At 35.0% G+C, this 21209-nt stretch overlaps 1 protein-coding gene and 1 pseudogene across 1 annotated transcript; both read left to right on the top strand.

Annotated features, from left to right (window-relative positions):
• The first annotated feature begins 1687 nt into the window (after positions 1–1687).
• On the top strand, positions 1688–20218 carry LOC122993503 (annotated as a pseudogene).
• Positions 6624–9421, top strand: LOC122993498. The gene is made up of 3 exons (XM_044367708.1): positions 6624–6906; positions 8410–8718; positions 8828–9421. The coding sequence occupies exons 1-3, from the start codon at positions 6771–6773 to the stop codon at positions 8992–8994; spliced, it is 612 nt and encodes a 203-aa protein (XP_044223643.1). The 5' UTR covers positions 6624–6770; the 3' UTR covers positions 8995–9421.
• Positions 20219–21209: the final 991 nt, after the last annotated feature.

The following is a 21209-nucleotide window of genomic DNA, read 5'->3' as shown; positions in this document are numbered from 1 at the left end:
AAGTAAAACAAATATTAAGTATAAAATCTCTATTATTAAATAATCTATATTAATTATTAGTAATTAGTACAAGTAATTACGTACAACATTAATAGTATTATTAATTTGGGTTTTGTTATTTAATGAGTCATTTATTGTAATTAAGGTGGAATATGTGAGAAAATGAATTTTGTTCACACCAACATACGTATATGTGTATATGTGCACTTGTATTTTTGCCAAATGAGAAACATTTCTTTGCTCTCTTTAATAACACAGATTAAAACTGAGACAGCGAGCGCTGAATTCATACTGAAGTTCCTGGAACGATACTTTAACCAGAGTCGATGGTTGTAACCGTCATTGTGTTAATAAAATGAAAAACCACAGTGAACAGTGTGGAGGCTGCTGAGCAGAAACCCACACGGCCCGTCTGCTACAGGAAAGGAAGTGTTGATTCACTGTCAGCAGTTTTATATGAGTCCTAATAACCCAAGTTTTTAGAAAAGGTGCACTTTACAGCTGGGGAGGAATGTAATAAAGTGCAATTGTGAGGTACTTTACATGAGTATTTCCATTTTATGCTTTTTTATACGTCCACTCCACTACATTTCAGAGGGAGATATTTTACTTTCTACTCCACTATGTTTATTTCACAGCTATAGGTACTAATTACTTTTCAGATTTATATTTTACTAGTAAGGCTGATGATGTATTTTATATTTGAAATACATTTAGATCACTTTGTAGAGATCTATTTTCACTTTGACATATGAGGGTCTTTTCAGTGTACAAAAGGTCACATTAAATCCCTTTTGACTCCATGTTTTGAACAGTGAAACATGTTTTTTCTTGCTGTAATCATTCCTCCTGTACATACTGACCATTAGAAGATCTTTTCATAATGCACTTACAATGGAAGTGATGGAGGACAAAATCCACAGTCCTCCTTCTGTGCAAAAATGTATTTAAAAATTTATCTGAAGCTAATATGAAGCTTCGGTGTCCAAATGAGACAAATCAAGTAGATATCTTTCAATGTTACAGTCTTTTTAGTGCCGAAGTCCCTCTTTTTGTTACTATACTTCCACTGCAGCTCAACAGGGAAACACTGTCCGAGGAAACCCAAAGAGGCAGATATCCACTTGATATGACTAACTCAGACTGCTGAAGCCTCATATAAGCTTCACACCAACTTTTCAATGACTGTGTGGACACACTGTGGACTTTGGCCTCCATCACTTACATTGAAAACACATTTGAAGTATCTTTTAATATCCAGTATGAACAGGGGGAATGATTACAGTGAGGAAAACCTCTTTTACTGTTCATATGGACACCTGACTGATGTTTTAAGACACAATTAAAAAATTATGAAGCTGTTCTTTAAGTCAGATATGCAAAAATAAATAATTATGTAATATTAAAAAGAAAAAAAAGGCTATACAATGCATAACTTTACAAGAATTTTGCGTTCTTATTGATTGTTTTAGAATTTTTATAGTAGTATACAATATCAGAGAAAAACAAACCTGAGCTACCACCAATTTAATTAAAAATAAAGTGTCTTAAATAATTTCAAAGGGCTTTTACAGTGCTTCATTCTTTCTTTCTAGATCAGTATTATGTTGTTTTATCCACTAGATGTCACTGCTGTTTTTACAGCAGAATTAGAGGAAAAGCATCATGTTGCCACGGTGACCATGGATAGCATGGTCTGGATCCCTTTGTGTTTCCTCTGAATGACCACAGGGTGGCGGTCTTTCTCTTTGATTTTTAATTTCAGAACTCACCATGAGGTACAGTAACTACTTGGCCACAACACAATTCAGTTCCTGTCTCAGTTAAATCCATCACACAGCCATAATGTATGCTTCATTTATTGTTATTACGCCTATTTAAGACTGTAAATAGACGTTGTTGTTTGGTGATAAGTTTGCAACTTCTTGTCACTCTTCTATGACAAGATATTAAGATATTATCAGGACTTTAAGGGCCTTTCATTGGGAAAGATCAAACTGTTCAGAGTTAGTTAAAGTTAGAGTCAGTTCAGAGTAAATATGGGAACTGTTTAGATGATTTAAAAGCTTGGCAGCAGAACAAATATTTCTTAAAATAACATTAAATGTATCCCAGCTGATTATGAAGCTTCATGTATTATTCCATTAAAAGTAGATTTGAGAATAACTTTTCAGAAAGATCTAATTAAGCAAATACGCTGCTCTTTGTGTTAATGTAACGTGCCATGTTAGATCAAATTAGTTCAACTAATTCAAAATATGAAGACAAATTGTATCATTATTATTAGTTTTAGTATTATTAATTACATACTGCATATACTGTTTACACTGAACATTTTCACACTCTGGTCAATATTTTGTACATTTCATTACATTCTCTTCAATGTAAAATTTAAACCTGTAGCAGCTCTTCTTACTTAGAATATATTTGACATATTTTTTACTGTAAATTTCTTTCTTTTTTATGTTATTCAGGATTACTTAATTCTGTGTATATTTTTGACTGTTGGGCACCACAACACTGAGGTAAATTCCTTGTATGTACAAACCTGCTTGGCATTAAACCTGGTTCTTATTTTGATTTTGATAAAAGCAACTCCAAAATAGTTAATTAACTAATACATTTAAAATACTATTACTATTATAAATGTACAAAAGCTGTTTTGTGTCAAACAAAGTTAAAATGAACTTCAGTTCAAAGATTCATATTGCAACAAAAACAAAATGTACACAAGATTCAAAATGTAAATAAAAAAAACTAAAACTATATATTAAAAAATCTGCACCAAAAAGTTTCACTTTTTACAAAAAGTGACAATAAATAAATAAATAATAGACCTTTTTATTCTTTTTACACCTTCTTTTTTGTTTTTTTTCCCCTTTATTTGACAGTTGGAAGTGCAGAGAGACAGGAAACAGGGCAGAGAGAGGGACATGATAGCTGGATTCAAAGTGCAGTGGTTAGCACTGTCACCTCACAGAAAGAAGCTTCTGGCGTCAGACCTGCTGGCCGATCGAGGTTTTTCTGTGTGGAGTTTGCATAATCTCCCTCCAATGTTCCTTTTCCCCACACAGTCCAAAGTTCACTAAAAACAAACTAACTCTAAATTGCCTGTGAGTCTTAATAGTTGTCTGTTTTAGCTCCCTTTTCCCTGCAAAAGATAAATAGTTATACAGTACTGTATATCTAGGTTTTAGGTACTAGTGTAAAGTGAGGATCTTTTAATGCCATGAATAACTTTTAATAATCAATTAACTTGATACAAAGTTGAGTAAACAGCAGAAAGCTAAAGCAAATCAATATTTGCTGTGTGCAGCTTTGCCTTTAAAACAGCAGCAGTTCTCCTCAGTTCACCTGCACACAGTTATTCAGGCGTCTCAGCTGCTTCTGTCTCTTCATGTTAATCCCAGACTGACTCCATGATGTTGAAATCAGGACTCTGTGGGGGCTCTCTGTGTGTGTCTCCTCCTTCACTATAAAGTCATTTACAGTGTTTGTAAACTGGAGGCTTCAAGTTTCAACATCACACTTGTGTAAATTGCATATTGGACCATGATTGACTCCAATCTAGGTGTGATGTCATAGATCTTGCTTGTAGGTAAAAGTGTTAAACTGAGATTTAAGGTGATACAAAGAAACTTTCAGAACAAACTCAAACATCCAACTGAAGGAAAAAGAAGAAAAACATATTTTTAAGTTGAGGGGGATTTTAAGGTTATTAGTAACAATCTGCTTTTAAAAGACAATTCAAAATGTCTACTATGAAAAGGTCTACTGTCAGACAGCAGCCTTATCTGTCCGCCGCAGGGGCTGATGGGAGGTTTGAGGAGCCATTAGAAACCACGTGGCCCTCGTCTGATCTCACAGCTCGTCCTTGTTTGGCCTCAGCTGCATCAGAGCGCCACTTCTCCCCAGGTTCACCAGAGGAAACACCACTGCACAAAATGCTTTTCCTCCCAGCTGCTGCTCTGTGCTGTCTGTGTTCAGGTGAGTGTTTCCAGACAATCAGGAGCCAACAAACTCAACCTTTAACAAACACTGTCACACTCACCTTCATCTGTGTGTCTGTTTCTCTACAGCACTGGTTGCCATGGCAGCAGAGCTGATTCAGAAAGATTTAACATTGACCAGGAGAGTTGGTGAAAACGTCTCCTTCAGCTGTGGAGGAACTGACCAGTGTTACAGTGAACGCCCATTTGTATACTGGTTCCAGAAGAAAGACACAGAAACATTCACATATATTCTTGATATTGACATGACGAATGGTATCGAAGATAGAAGGTCCAATCATCCTCAGAAAGATGATTTCTCATTTGTAAATAAAGGGAACGGCTGGGAGTTGTTGATCCAGACAGTTAAACTCTCACATTCAGCCACCTACTACTGCTCCTGCGTGAAAGAAGATACCCACAGTGAGAAATGATCCCTTCAGCCTGAACAAAAACCTCCAGATGAACAGATGTCAAACAGTGTTTGTGACAGGAAGAGAGCAGTAAACCACAGCCCAGGTTCACATATTTCACCTCCATCTCAGCCAGAGTCACAAACAAACTGAGCTGAGGACTAAATGTTTGTCTGATGGTGTCAGGATTTTGATTTAAACATTATATTTCATTAATATTATTTATCAGCTTTTTCAGCAGGTTTCCTGTTGTTCCACACAGTGAGAACAAAGGAGCAACACAGAAGCACAGTGATACAACAAGATGAAGACAAACAAACAAACAAACAACAATATAACACAGATAAAAGAGACAAATAATGGAGAGATCAAAAGTGAAACTTTATGAACATTTGATTTAATAACAAAAATTGACAAAATAATAAATAGAAAAAGATGTTTGGCAGAGTTGAAAGTTTGAGATGAAGATAAAAATGGTCTTCTTTGACCTGCTGCTGAAATAAAGTTCATTCCTCCTTCACAATAATAATCTGTTAATGAAAACACTTCCTGTGTCTCTTTCACAATAAAAGCATCAGGCAGGATTTCTCACATCACATCTTTGAGCACCTTTCAACAGATAATTTCACTTTAGTAAAAGATTCAACACAATTCTTGGATTTATGACAATTTCCCCTCAACAGAAATGTGGTAAATGTAAATGGATTTTGCTCTGTGAGCAGCTGAGACTGTCTTCACAAGAGAAACGACAGCAGACACTGTTTGTTTCTTTTAACACTACCACCATCATTTCCTCACTTTAACCACATGTTTATTATTGTAACCATGATGATGCAGCTCCCCTCATCTTAACAAGGAAGTCATTTTAACCCAAACCATGATCTTTACCTAAACCTAACTAAACCTTAATCACAGTTTCTGATGTTTACTTTCCATATTCTAAGACAAATGGCTCCACTGCAGCATTTACTATTAGAAATTTAATCCTTTATGTGATTCAAAATGTTAAACATCAATTGATTGATAAGCAAACAAAAACTACGGCTCCTATGAAAATGTACCTGCATGGCAGCACAGGTACTAATGTCATCCTAACTTGGTTTAGTTCATAATACTCAACAAATCTCCTCAAATGTGAACTTTACAACTTTTAAAGTGTAATCAACAACAATCATATTTTATTTTAGTCCATCATTCTTATCTAAACATCTGGAGTGAACCACACAACATACTGTTGTAATGTTAAGTTGTAGGGAAGGATTTTACACCTGCATTTACTGATGTTTTGTCCACTAGTTTTCATCAGAAACAAGTAGTGACCAACACTGACACATCATCAGCTTTTAAGTTGATATGTTGAACTTGTTAGCAAACAGTTGCTTATTTCCACATCCAGTAGTTACGGAGCAACATTATCATTCATTTGGAGTCGTGTTTCTGTCCACCTGGTGAATGTAAGTCCAATATTCACTCTCTTTTAGCTCTGTTTTTACTCTCTACCAACTCCTGAGGGAAATATCTGGCTCTTTAGCCGCTAAATGCTCCACTATGTTCAGCAGCTAGTCTACAGCTAACTGTGTCTGTTTGCCGTTTGGTGCTGAGCAGGTAGTGTACAGTGGCTTTTTACAGCTTTTTCTCTGAAAACAGCTGTCTGCTGCGGCCCAACACGACGTTATGAGAGCGCTGAGAGTGAACCAAAACAGTAAAGTTGCAGCCGGACAGATAAACAATGAGCTGAAACTCACTATAAAGCTCCGTAAAGCCGAGAGAAGCTGCAGAGTCACTGATAATTCTCTGTAGGTTCATCACTACGAGCCACGATCAACACATTACACACTGACAGATCATGGTTATTATAAAAATATTGATTATAGCAGCTTTAAGTAATTTGCATCATTACAGATGTCAGTTTGATTTTAAATGAGTTCTTAGTTGAGTTTAAATGTTGACCTGATGGTGGCGCTAGAGGAAAAGTCAGAGGATCAAAGTTATTATAATTCATCCTGAGGGGAACATGAATATTTCTACTAAATTACATGACAATCCATCCAATAGATGAAAAGATATTTCAGTCTGGACCAAACATGTCAACCTGCTGGTGGCGCTAGATTAAAAGTTAGAATCAATCAAGTCAAATAAATAATTGAATCCTCTGGGGACCGTGAACGTCTGCACAACATTTAATGAACAATCCATCTGTCATTTGATCCACAATCAGATCCAATCGATCTGCACTTAAGTGGTGGAGCGACCAACCGACTGACATTAGCATCCATATAGTCACACTGCTAATGTGGCTAAAATCAAATAAAAGAAGAGACAGTCATGTTGATATGAACATTAGAGAAACACATCATGGAGATGAAATATGATACTGGTTCATAATTTGGATTCGTTCACCTCAGCTGACACATTCAACAGCAGACAGGTTTTTGTCACAGTCTCATTCCCTGTGGGAGGATATGGCTACCTCATGTTTGGCTCTGGAACTAAACTGTATGTAGGTAAGACTAAACTTTCATTTTCCTTCAGTTGTTTTATTGAACAAGTTGAAAATGTGTTTTTAGTTTTAGTTTCTGCTGCTTCAGGCTTTACATGTTAGTTTTTTCATATTTAGTAGAGAATTCTTGATGCAGCCATTCTTCCATAAAACTAATCAATAACTCCTGAAAAGAGCTTCAAATCTCACTGCACACCACAAGTTCTTCTTTATTTATGCATCACATCAAAGTTGGTTTACAGCCAAAAAGTCTGATATCAGTAATGTTACAAATAAACAGTATTTAATAATCTCACTGATTCAGCAGCAGCTCCTGTTTATTAAAAACAAGATGATATATGATGTGAAACATCATTTAATAAATGTTCCTAAATGTAATTTTAGGAGCAAATAGTGATAAATATATTGTGTGTTAAATATACAGTATATATTTGTAAATGGTAAAATGTATCTCATGATAATTGTGTGTTTATGATGATAAATATGTCTTTTAGTGGAAGATAAATTAATGCATGAAGGCAAACTCATTTTAAATGTGTGATGAAGCTAAATATAATTTATAGATCAAATGTATAATTTTATATCTTAATCCATATTTAATATAAATCATACTGGTTTATGAAATCAACATGATGTCAAATATATAATGTTAAAACATATTTTAGAAAGTGTTTGGTAGAAAATATAATGAATCAGATAATTTACATGTTGTAATTTAATTATATTTATTTTATTTATTAATATTTTATTTACATATCTGAACATGTTGTGGTAATTGTGTTTTATATAAAAGCTAAAACTTTTTAAAAAGTTGTTAAAAGTATTGATGTATTGTGTGTCTGATTAGAGTAAAGTATATGCTGGTAAATATACTTCATATAAACACTATAATCATTTACAAATGTAACATAAATATAATATAATTTAAGCAAGTAATAAAAATGTACTTTATGTTTTACTGAGACTAATTTTTACCTTATTTTATTTTTTTTTATTTTATTTTATTTTATTTTATTTTATTTTATTATACTTGACAGGTCGAAACATATGTTGGTAATTTGCTTTTATGTAAAAGCTAAAAGTATTATGTTTAAATTAATGATTTTTTAATTTTAAATTTACTAATTAAAGTGTATGGTGGTAAATATATTTTATATAAACCATTATAATCATTAGCAAATGTATTTTATATGCGGCTGTTATGTCATGATATATTTTCAATTTTACAAATTCTCTTTTCTTATATGAGAGATTAATGTGGTAAATATTGATAAAGTGGTAAATGATGTTTTAATCTTTATATATGACATATGATGAGCTTCCATGATGCTTTAGTTTGATATGATTATTGATACAGTGTCCAGTAGATGATGTTTGTGGTGTATTGATGAGTAGTTTAGTGATCATGTAGTTTCCAGGATCAGACTGAATGCAGTGCAGTGCTGTAAGCTACTGTTGACTGTGTGAATGTGTGTCTGTGCTGCTTGTTGCTGCTGTCAAACTTCAGATGAGCAGGTAGTGAAGCCCGTGGTGAGCGTGTACCCAGCAGCATCCAGAGCCCACCTGGAGGGGAAGAGCTCCCTGCTGTGTCTGGCCTCAGCCATGTCTCCTCCTGTGGTCCAGTTCTCCTGGAAAAGACAGAAGAAGAACGGCCCGCTGGAGGATCTGCCCCCTGCTGAGGGAGAGCAGCTGGAGCTCAGAGAGCCGGGACGCACCGTCGCCATCAGGGTGGTTGATCGGGATGCTCTCTACACATATAAATACCGCTGCTCCGTCAGGCACGAGTGGGGAAAAGTGGATGCCCAAACAGAACAAGGTAATAAAGGCTTGGTGACTGTGTTCAGCAGTGATTCAGCTTCATCTGGAGATGCTGTCAGAGAGAGCAGAGGAGCAGAGCACTGACATTTGTTTTTTTCCTGTTTCAGAGGTTTCTGCTCTTCCTCCACCTGTCCCGTCTCAGTACCAGGTGAAGCTGCTCTGTGTGCTGTACACAGTGCTGATAGTGAAGAGTCTGGTGTACTGCTGTGGACTCTCTCTGCTGATGATCCTCAGAAACAAGGGACCGTCCACCAACTGCACACATGCTGACTGACTGTTTTCTGCTCGCCTTTTCTCACCATCACATCTCATCAATTCATCTCATTTATCACTTTGATCAGTGTTCAGAAATGTCAGTAATGATGTGTTGTGGTTGGTTTTACATTTTCTCATTGAATACAGTTTAGACACAGTTGTCCTAAAAACATAAATACATATATAAACATATACAGTATCTTTGCAGTTACTAAGTATACATTCTGTAGAATATTAATATCTTGATGCTCTAGTTTAATTCCACTTTTAATCGTGACTTGTGTAATAGTGTAAAATGAAGTTGAATCATTAGCTACCTGGTGGATATTTAAGTGCTTACAGTATTTTTTCTTTCTTGTGTATTTTCTTTTTAATACATTATGCAGAGGGTGCCAGGTTTATCAAAGTCATTCAGAGCAACATTCTCAATAAACTGAAACATCACAGTTTCTCTCTTTTATAATCATCCATGTTTTCATTGATCTCAGTTTGGCTTCAAATAATGTAAATCATCGGACACAGAATCCACTATATTGGCCAAGTTTGTTGATACCTACAAGTAATTTGACTCTTGTGGTCAGTAGACCTCAGTAAACTTTCACATAGTGCTGAAAACAAATATACAGGAAGATACAAAGAAAAGTTTACAGCTAAACAGAAACAACAAAGTAAAGAGAAGCAAACATAAACATAAAGTTATTAAATACAAGCAAGTAGGTGTGGTGTGCCAAGAGGTTGGTAACATCTTGTAATATAGTTTCAGTGTGGATGTACGACTCTACGCTGAAGACACTGTTGTTTACACACATGAAGATTCAGCAGAGAGCTGCTTTGAAGAGCTGCTATAAAAATGATCACACAGCGGCTTGATTAGTCTGCACTGAAGTCTGAATGTTGTCAAAATGATGGGTGTGTTTTTTGATTTCTTTCTAAAACACCAAAATACTGACCAGCTCTTGCAGTTTTATCAAGACAAAACTGATTGGTACATTTCCCTATAATATGATTATAAGAAAACTAAGTTTATTTAGATTTATACAACAGAAATAAATAGAAAAGTGATTCAGTGTAGAAAAGATGACTTGTTTGTCTCAGTGTGGTTTGTGTTCTGCTGCTCTGATTGATGATAACAAATGTAGGATGTATTTTTTTTAAACGTTGCAGAGAGGAAGTGAATGTTAAAGATGTTCTTAAAGTGTGAATTTAAACACTCTGCAGGCAGAAACCTCAATTTAGAAGAAGATGAAAGGTTTCCGAAACACCACAATTTAAAAATTGGTTTGTTTTATTAATAAAAACAACTTCATAATAGAAACTGGTAATAAAACAAACAGCAACAAGAAATTAAAACAAATTTAACTATTTTAACTATTAAATTAGTACAAGTAATTATGTACAATATTAATAGTATTATTAATTTGGGTTTTGTTATATAATGAGTCATTTATTGTAATTAAGGTGGAATATGTGAGAAAATGAACTTTGTTCACACCAACATACGTATATGTGTATATGTGCACTTGTATTTTTGCTAAATGAGAAACATTTCTTTGCTCTCTTCATTAAAAATGAACAGGAGAGGTTGTTTTTTTTCTTTTTTTACATACATCTGATGTTTATGTTGTTTTGTAAATACATATCACATATGCTTGTTTGTGTTTGGTATTCAATAAAAATAGTATCAAAATTATTACAAAAAGTATTATTAGTATTATCTATTAGGACTATTACTATTCAACTATTTTATTTTGATCTATTTGTTTAAACTTATTGAGTAATGTATTTGTGAACTCAGTACAGACTGTGGGACCTGAGCAGACTGCAGGAGTTTGAACGTCTCCCTTAATTTAATGATGTCAGTTTCTCAGCTCTGAGTTTAGGATTTCAGCTGCTTCTCTCACACATTAATAACACAGATTAAAACTGAGACAGCGAGCGCTGAATTCATACTGAAGTTCCTGGAACGATACTTTAACCAGAGTCGATGGTTTTAACCAACATTGTGTTAATAAAATGAAAAACCACAGTGAACAGTGTGGAGGCTGCTGAGCAGAAACCCACACGGCCCGTCTGCTGCAGGAAAGGAAGTGTTGATTCGCTGTCAGCAGTTTTATATGAGTCCTAATAACCACTGAGAACAGATTCACACCTGCTGCTGTACACTCATGAACTTCCCTCCCTCTCATTTGTCATGTGGGTCTTTTCTCTTGTTGTCTGTAAACCTTTTTTCCACTGAGCCCTCCACCCACACAGTCAAACTGAGCCCAGCCACCAACAAAGGCCATACATCTGGAGGTCTTGTCACTTTTTCTTTTTTGGAGTTTTTAGCAAAGGTGCACTTTACAGCAGGGGAGGAATGTAATAAAGTACAATTGTGAGGTATTTTACATGAGTATTTCAATTTTATGCTTTTTTTATACATCCACTCCACTGCATTTCAGAGGGAGATATTTTACTTTCTACTCCACTACATTTACTTCACAGCTATAGGTACTAATTATTTTTCAGATTGAGATTGTACTCGTACATCTGATGATGTATTTTATATTTGAAATACATTTAGATCACTTGATAGAGATCTATTTTCACTTTGACATATAATTGTCTTTTCAGTGTACAAAAAGCCACATTAAATCCCCTTTGACTCCATGTTTTGAACAGTGAAACATGTTTTTCTCGCTGTAATCATTCCTCCTGTTCATACTGACCATTAGAAGATCCCTTCATAATGCACTTACAATGGAAGTGATGGAGGACAAAATCCACAGTCAAATCAAGTAGATATCTTTCAACGTTACAGTCTTTTCAGTGCCAAAGTTCCTCTTTTTGTTACTATACTTCCACTGCAGCTCAACAGGGAAACACTGTCCGAGGAAACACAAAGAGGGAATTTGATGCTAAAAAGACTGTAAATGTGTCAGATATCCACTTGATATGACTAACTCAGACTGATGAAGCCTCATATAAGCTTCACATCAACTTTTAAATGACTGTGTGGACACACTGTGGATTTTGGCCTCCATCACTTACATTGAAAACACATTTGAAGGATCTTTTAATATCCAGTATGAACAGGAGGAATGATTACAGCAAGGAAAACCTCTTTTACTGTTCACATGGACACCTAACTGATGTTTTAAGACACAATTAAATAATTATTAAGCTGTTCTTTGAGTCAGATATGCAAAAATAAATAAATATGTAATATTAAAATGAGAAAAATAGTCTATACAATGCATAACTTTGCATTCTTACTGTTTGTTTTAGAATTTTTATAGTAGTATATAATATCAGAGAAAAAAAAACCTGAGCTACCACCAATTTAATTAAAAATAAAGTGTCTTAAGTCATTTCAAAGGGCTTTTACAGTGCTTCATTCTTTCTTTCAAGATCAGTATTATGTTGTTTTATCCACTAGATGTCACTGCTGTTTTGACAGCAGAATTAGAGGAAAAGCATCATGTTGCCATGGTGACCATAGATGGCATGGTTTTGTGTTTCCTCTGAATGACCACAGGGTGGCGGTCTTTCTCTTTGATTTTTAATTTTAGAACTCACCATGAGGTACAGTAACTACTCGGCCACAACACAGTTCAGTTCCTGTCTCAGTTAAATCCATCACACAGCCATAATGTACGCTTCATTTATTGTTGTTATGCCTATTTAAGACTGTAAATAGATGTTGTTGTTTGGTGATAAGTTTGCAACTTCTTGTCACTCTTCTATGACAAGATATTAAGATATTATCAGGACTTTAAGGGCCTTTCATTGGGAAAGATCAAATTGTTCAGAGTTAGTTCAAGTTAGAGTCAGTTCAGAGAAACATGGGAAATGTTTATATGATTTAAAAGCTTGGCAGCAGAAAAAATATTTCTTAAAATAACATTAAATGTATCCCAGCTGATTATGAAGCTTCTTAAAGGAACAGTCTGGCTTTTGTCTGGTTTGGTTTCATGTATTATTCCATTAAAAGTAGATTTGAGAATAACTTTTCAGAAAGATCTAATTAAGCAAATACGCTGCTCTTTGTGTTAATGTAACATGCCATGTTAGATCAAATTAGTTCAACTAATTCAAAATATAAAGAAAACTTGTATTATTATTATTAGTAGTAGTATTAGTTTTAGTATTATTAATTACATACTGCATATACTGTTTACACTGAACATTTGCACATTCTGGTCAATATTTTGTACATTTCATTTCATTCTCTTCAATGTAAAATTTAAACCTGTAGCAGCTCTTCTTACTTAGAATATATTTGACATATTTTTTACTGTAAATTTCTTTCTTTTTTATGTTATTCAGGATTACTTAATTCTGTGTATATTTTTGACTGTTAGGCACCACAACACTGAGGTAAATTCCTTGTATGTACAAACCTGCTTGGCATTAAACCTGGTTCTTATTTTGATTTTGATAAAAGCAACTCCAAAATAGTTCATTAAATAATACATTTAAAATACTATTACTATTATAAATTTACAAAAGCTGTTTTGTGTCAAACAAAGTTAAAATGAACTTCAGTTCAAAGATTCAGATTGCAACAAAAACAAAATGTACACAAGATTCAAATTGTAAATAAAAAAACTAAAAATGTATATTAAAAAATCTGCTCCAAAAAGTTTCACCTTGTACAAAAAGTGACAATAAATAAATAAATAATAGACCTTTTTATTCTTTTTACACCTTCTTTTTTGGGCATTTCTTTCCTTTAATTGACAGTTGAAAGTGCAGAGAGACAGGAAACAGGGCAGAGAGAGGGGCATGATAGCTGGAATCAAAATGCAGATGTTATGGTTTTGTGCAGTGGTTAGCACTGTCACCTCACAGAAGGAAGCTTCTGGCGTCAGACCTGCTGGCCGATCGAGGTTTTTCTGTGTGGAGTTTGCATAATCTCCCTGCAATGTTCCTTTTCCCCACACAGTCCAAAGTTCACTAAAAATAAACTAACTCTAAATTGCCTGTGAGTCTTAATAGTTGTCTGTTTTAGCTCCCTTTTCCATCTGAAAAAGATAAGTAGATATACAGTACTGTATATTTAGATTTTAGGTACTAGTGTAAAGTGAGGATCTTTTAATGCCATGAATAACTTTTATTAATCAATTAACTTGATACAAAGTTGAGTAAACAGCAGAAAGCTAAAGCAAATCAATATTTGCTGTGTGCAGCTTTGCCTTTAAAACAGCAGCAGTTCTCCTCAGTTCACCTGCACACAGTTTTTCAGGCGTCTCAGCTGCTTCTGTGTCTTCATGTTAATCCCAGACTGACTCCATGATGTTGAATTCAGGACTCTGTGGGGGCTCTCTGTGTGTGTCTCCTCCTTCACTATAAAGTCATTTACAGTGTTTGTAAACTGGAGGCTTCAAGTTTCCACATCACACTTGTGTAAGTTGCATATTGGACCATGATTGACTCCAATCTAGTTGTGATGTCATAAATCCTGCTCGTAGGTAAAAGTGTTAAACTGAGATTTAAGGTGATACAGAGAAACTTTCAAAACAAACTCAAACATCTAACTTAAGGAAAAAGAGGGAAAACATATTTTTTAAGTTGAGGGGGACTTTAAGGTTATTAGTAACAATCTGCTTTTCAAATATAAATCAAAATGTCTACTATGAAAAGGTCTACTGTCAGACAGCAGCCTTATCTGTCCGCCGCAGGGGCTGATGGGAGGTTTGAGGAGCTGTTAGAAACCACGTGGCCCTCGTCTGATCTCACAGCTCGTCCTTGTTTGGCCTCAGCTGCATCAGAGCGCCACTTCTCCCCAGGTTCACCAGAGGAAACACCACTGCACAAAATGCTTTTCCTCCCAGCTGCTGCTCTGTGCTGTCTGTGTTCAGGTGAGTGTTTCCAGCCAATCAGGAGCCAACAAACTCAACCTTTAACAAACACTGTCACACTCACCTTCATTAGTGTGTCTGTTTCTCTACAGCGCTGGTTGCCATGGCAGCAGAGCTGATTCAGAAAGATTTAACATTGACCAGGAGAGCTGGTGAAAACGTCTCCTTCAGCTGTGGAGGAACTGACCAGTGTTACAGTGGAGAACCATTTGTGTACTGGTACCAGAAGAAAGACACAGAAACATTCACGTTTATTCTTGATATTGACATGAGGACTGGTAAAGATGATAGAAGGTCCAATCATCCTCAGAAAGATGATTTCTCATTTGTAAATAAAGGGAACGGCTGGGAGTTGTCGATCCAGACAGTTAAACTCTCACATTCAGCCACCTACTACTGCTCCTGTTTGAAGAGAGATACCCACAGTGAGAAATGATCCCTGCAGCCTGTACAAAAACCTTCAGATGAACAGATGTCAAACAGTGTTTGTGACAGGAAGAGAGCAGTAAACCACAGCCCAGGTTCACATATTTCACCTCCATCTCAGCCAGAGTCACAAACAAACTGAGCTGAGGACTAAATGTTTGTCTGTTGGTGTCAGGATTTTGATTTAAACATTATATTTCATTGACATTATTTATCAGCTATTTCAGCAGGTTTCCTGTTGTTCCACACAGTGAGAACAAAGGAGCAACACAGAAGCACAATGATACAACAAGATGAAGACAAACAAACAAACAACAATATAACACAGATAAAACAGACAAATAATGGAGAGATCAAAAGTGAAACTTTATTAACTTTTGATTTAATAACAAAATTAATAAATAGAAAAAGATGTTTGACAGAGTTGAAAGTTTGAGATGAAGATAAAAATGGTCTTCTTTGACCTGCTGCTGGAATAAAGTTCATTCCTCCTTCACAATAATAATCTGCTGTTAATGAAAACACTTCCTGTGTCTCTTTCACAATAAAAGCCTTCAGGCAGCATTCTTCACATCTCATCTCTGAGCAGATTTCAACAGATAATTTCACTTTAGTAAAAGATTCAACACAATTCTTGGATTTATGACAATTTCCCCTCAACAGAAATGTGGTAAATGTAAATGGATTTTGCTCTGTGAGCAGCTGAGACTGTCTTCACAAGAGAAACGACAGCAGACACTGTTTGTTTCTTTTAACACGATCACCATCATTTCCTAACTTTAACCACGTGTTTATTATTGTAACCATGACGACGCAGCTCCCCTCATATTAACAAGGAAGTCATTTTAACCCAAACCATGATCTTTACCTAAACCTAACTAAACCTTAACTACAGATTCTGATGTTTACTGTCCATATTCTAAGACAAATGGCTTCACTACAGCATTTACTATTATTATTAATCCTTTATGTGATTCAAAATGTTAAACAACAATTGATTGACAAGCAAACAAAAACTACGGCTCCTATTAAAATGTACCTGCATGGCAGCACAGGTACTAATGTCATCCTAACTTGGTTTAGTTCATAATACTCAACAAATCTCCTCAAATGTCAACTTTACAACTTTTGAACTGTAATCAACAGGAATATTTTATTTTAGTCCATCATTCTTATCTAAACATCTGGAGTGAACCACACAACATACTGTTGTAATGTTAAGTTGTAGGGAAGGATTTTACACCTGCATTTACTGATGTTTTGTCCACTAGTTTTCATCAGAAACAAGTAGTGACCAACACTGACACATCATCAGCTTTTAAGTTGATATGTTGAACTTGTTAGCAAACACTTGCTTATTTCCACATCCAGCAGTTACGGAGCAACATTATCATTCATTTGGAGTCGTGTTTCTGTCCACCTGGTGAATGTAAGTCCAATATTCACTCTCTTTTAGCTCTGTTTTTACTCTCTACAAACTCCTGAGGGAAATATCTGGCTCTTTAGCTGCTAAATGCTCCACTATGTTCACCAGCTAGTCTACAGCTAACTGTGTCTGTTTGCCGTTTGGTGCTGAGCAGGTAGTGTACAGTGGTTTTTTACAGCTTTTTCTCTGAAAACAGCTGTCTGCTGCGGCCCAAAACGACGCTATGAGAGCGCTGAGAGTGAACCAAAACAGTAAAGTTGCAGCCGGACAGATAAACAATGAGCTGAAACTCACTATAAAGCTCCGTAAAGCCGAGAGGAGCTGCAGAGTCACTGATAATTCTCTGTAGGTTCATCACTACGAGCCACGACCAACACATTACACACTGACACATCATGGTTATTATAAAAATATTGTTTATAACAGCTTTAGGTAATTTGCATCACTACAAATGTCAATTTGATTTTAAATGAGTTCTTAGTTGAGTTTAAATGTTGACCTGATGGTGGCGCTAGAGGAAAAGTCAGAGGATCAAAGTTATTATAATTCATCCTGAGGGGAACATGAATATTTCTACTAAAGTACATGACAATCCATCCAATAGATGAAAAGATATTTCAGTCTGGACCAAACATGTCGACCTGCTGGTGGCGCTAGATTAAAAGTTAGAATCAATCAAGTCAAATAAATAATTGAATCCTCTGGGGACCGTGAACGTCTGCACAACATTTAATGAACAATCCATCCGTCCTTTGATCCACAATCAGATCCAATCGATCTGCACTTAAGTGGTGGACCGACCAACCGACTGACATTAGCATCCATATAGTCACACTGCTAATGTGGCTAAAATCAAATAAAAGAAGAGACAGTCATGTTGATATGAACATTAGAGAAACACATCATGGAGATGAAATATGATACTGGTTCATAATTTGGATTCGTTCACCTCAGCTGACACATTCAACAGCAGACAGGTTTTTGTCACAGTCTCATTCACTGTGGGAGGATATGGCTACGGCATCTTTGGCTCTGGAACTAAACTGTATGTAACAGGTAAGACTAAACTTTCATTTTCCTTCAGTTGTTTTATTGAACAAGTTGAAAATGTGTTTTTAGTTTTAGTTTCTGCTGCTTCAGGCTTTACATGTTAGTTTTTTCATATTTAGTAGAGAATTCTTGATGCAGCCATTCTTCCATAAAACAAATCAATAACTCCTGAAAAGAGCTTCAAATCTCACTGCACACCACAAGTTCTTCTTTATTTATGCATCACATCAAAGTTGGTTTACAGCCAAAAAGTCTGATATCAGTAATGTTACAAATAAACAGTATTTAATAATCTCACTGATTCAGCAGCAGCTCCTGTTTATTAAAAACAAGATGATATATGATGTGAAACATCATTTAATAAATGTTCCTAAATGTCATTTTAGAAGCAAATAGTGATAAATATATTGTGTGTTAAATATACAGTATATATTTGTAAATGGTAAAATGTATCTCATGATAATTGTGTGTTTATGATGATAAATATGTCTTTTAGTGGAAGATAAATTAATGCATGAAGGCAAACTCATTTTAAATGTGTGATGAAACTAAATATAATGTATAGATAAAATGTATAATTGTATATCTTAATCCATATTTAATATAAATAAAATTGGTATATGAAATCAACATGATATCAAATATATAATGTCAAAAATATTTTAGAAAGTGTTTGGTAGAAAATATAATGAATCAGATAATTTACGTGTTGTAATTTAATTAATTTTATATTATTATATTATATTTTATTGACATATCTGAACATGTTGTGGTAATTGTGTTTTATATAAAAGCTAAAACTCTTTAAAAAGTTGTTAAAAGTATTGATGTATTGTGTGTCTGATTAGAGTAAAGTATATGCTGGTAAATATACTTCATATAAAACACTATAATCATTTAGAATTGTAATATAAATATAGTATATTTTAAGCAAGTAATAAAACTGTACTTTATATTTTACTGAGACAAATTTTACCTTATTATATTTTATTTTGATTTTATTTTATTATATTTAACATATCCAAACATATTGTGGTAATTTGCTTTTATGTAAAAGCTAAAACTCTTATTTTAAAATGAATGATTAAAGTATATTGTGGTAAATACATTTTATATAAACCATTATAATCATTAGCAAATGTATTTTATATGAGGCTGTTATGCCATCATATATTTTCAATTTTACAAATTCTGTTTTATTATATTAGAAATCAATGTTGTGGTAAATATTGATAAAGTGTTAAATGATGTTTTAATCTTTATATATGACATATGATGAGCTTCCATGATGCTTTAGTTTGATATGATTATTGATACAGTGTCCAGTAGATGATGTTTGTGGTGTATTGATGAGTAGTTTAGTGATCATGTAGTTTCCAGGATCAGACTGAATGCAGTGCAGTGCTGTAAGCTGCTGTTGACTGTGTGAATGTGTGTCTGTGCTGCTTGTTGCTGCTGTCAAACTTCAGATGAGCAGGTAGTGAAGCCCGTGGTGAGCGTGTACCCAGCAGCATCCAGAGCCTACCTGGAGGGGAAGAGCTCCCTGCTGTGTCTGGCCTCAGCCATGTCTCCTCCTGTGGTCCAGTTCTCCTGGAAAAGACAGAAGAAGAACGGCCCGCTGGAGGATCTGCCCCCTGCTGAGGGAGAGCAGCTGGAGCTCAGAGAGCCGGGACGCACCGTCGCCATCAGGGTGGTTGATCGGGATGCTCTCTACACATATAAATACCGCTGCTCCGTCAGGCACGAGTGGGGAACAGTGGAGGCCCAAACAGAACAAGGTAATGAAGGCTTGGTGACTGTGTTCAGCAGTGATTCAGCTTCATCTGGAGACGCTGTCAGAGAGAGCAGAGGAGCAGAGCACTGACATTTGTTTTTTTTCTGTTTCAGAGGTTTCTGCTCTTCCTCCACCTGTCCCGTCTCAGTACCAGGTGAAGCTGCTCTGTGTGCTGTACACAGTGCTGATAGTGAAGAGTCTGGTGTACTGCTGTGGAATCTCTCTGCTGATGATCCTCAGAAACAAGGGACCGTCCACCAACTGCACACATGCTGACTGACTGTTTTCTGCTCGCCTTTACTCACCATCACATCTCATCAATTCATCTCATTTATCACTTTGATCAGTGTTCAGAAATGTCAGTAATGATGTGTTTTGTTTGGTTTTACATTTTCTCATTGAAAACAATTAAGACACAGTTGTCCTGAAAACATAAATACATGTATAAACATATACAGTATCTTTGCAGTTACTAAGTATACATTCTGTAGAATATTAATATCTTGATGCTCTAGTTTAATTCCACTTTTAATCGTGACTTGTGTAATAGTGTAAAATGAAGTTGAATCATTAGCTACCTGGTAGATATTTAAGTGCTTACAGTATTTTTTCTTTCTTGTGTATTTTCTTTTTAATACATTATGCAGAGGGTGGCAGGTTTATCAAAGTCATTCAGAGCAACATTCTCAATAAACTGAAACATCACAGTTTCTGTCTTTTATAATCGTCCATGTTTTCATTGATCGCAGTTTGGCTTCAAATAATGTAAATCATCGGACACAGAATCCACTATATTGGCCAAGTTTGTTGATACCTACAAGTAATTTGACTCTTGTCGTCAGTAGATCTCAGTAAACTTTTACATAGTGCTGAAAACAAATATACAGGAAGATACAAAGAAAAGTTTACAGCTAAACAGAAACAACAAAGTAAAGAGAAGCAAACATAAACATAAAGTTATTAAATACAAGCAAGTAGGTGTGGTGTGCCAAGAGGTTGGTAACATCTTGTAATATAGTTTCAGTGTGGATGTACGACTCTACGCTGATGAAACTGTTGTTTACACACATGAAGAAACAGCAGAGAGCTGCTTTGAAGAGCTGCTATAAAAATGATCACACAGAGGCTTGATTAGTCTGCACTGAAGCCTGAATGTTGTCAAAATGATGGATGTGTTTTTTGATTTCTTTCTAAAACACCAAAATACTGACAAAATTGATTGGTACATTTCCCTATAATATGATTATAAGAAAACTAAGTTCATTTAGATTTATACAACAGAAATAAATAGAAAAGTGATTCAGTGTAGAAAAGATGACTTGTTTTTTCAGTGTGGTTTGTGTTCTGCTGCTCTGATTGATGATAACAAATGTAGGATGTATTTTTTTTAAACGTTGCAGAGAGGAAGTGAATGTTAAAGATGTTCTTACAGTGTGAATTTAAACACTCTGCAGGCAGAAACCTCAATTTAGAAGAAGATGAAAGGTTTCCGAAACACCACAATTTAAAAATTGGTTTGTTTTATTAATAAAAACAACTTCATAATAGAAACTGGTAATAAAACAAACAGCAACAAGAAATTAAAACAAATTTAACTATTTTAACTATTAAATTAGTACAAGTAATTATGTACAATATTAATAGTATTATTAATTTGGGTTTTGTTATATAATGAGTCATTTATTGTAATTAAGGTGGAATATGTGAGAAAATGA

This window comes from Thunnus albacares, chromosome 12 (assembly GCF_914725855.1).
Source record: "Thunnus albacares chromosome 12, fThuAlb1.1, whole genome shotgun sequence".
Taxonomy (NCBI): Eukaryota; Metazoa; Chordata; class Actinopteri; order Scombriformes; family Scombridae; genus Thunnus; species Thunnus albacares.
This window is presented reverse-complemented; position numbering and strand designations above follow the sequence as displayed.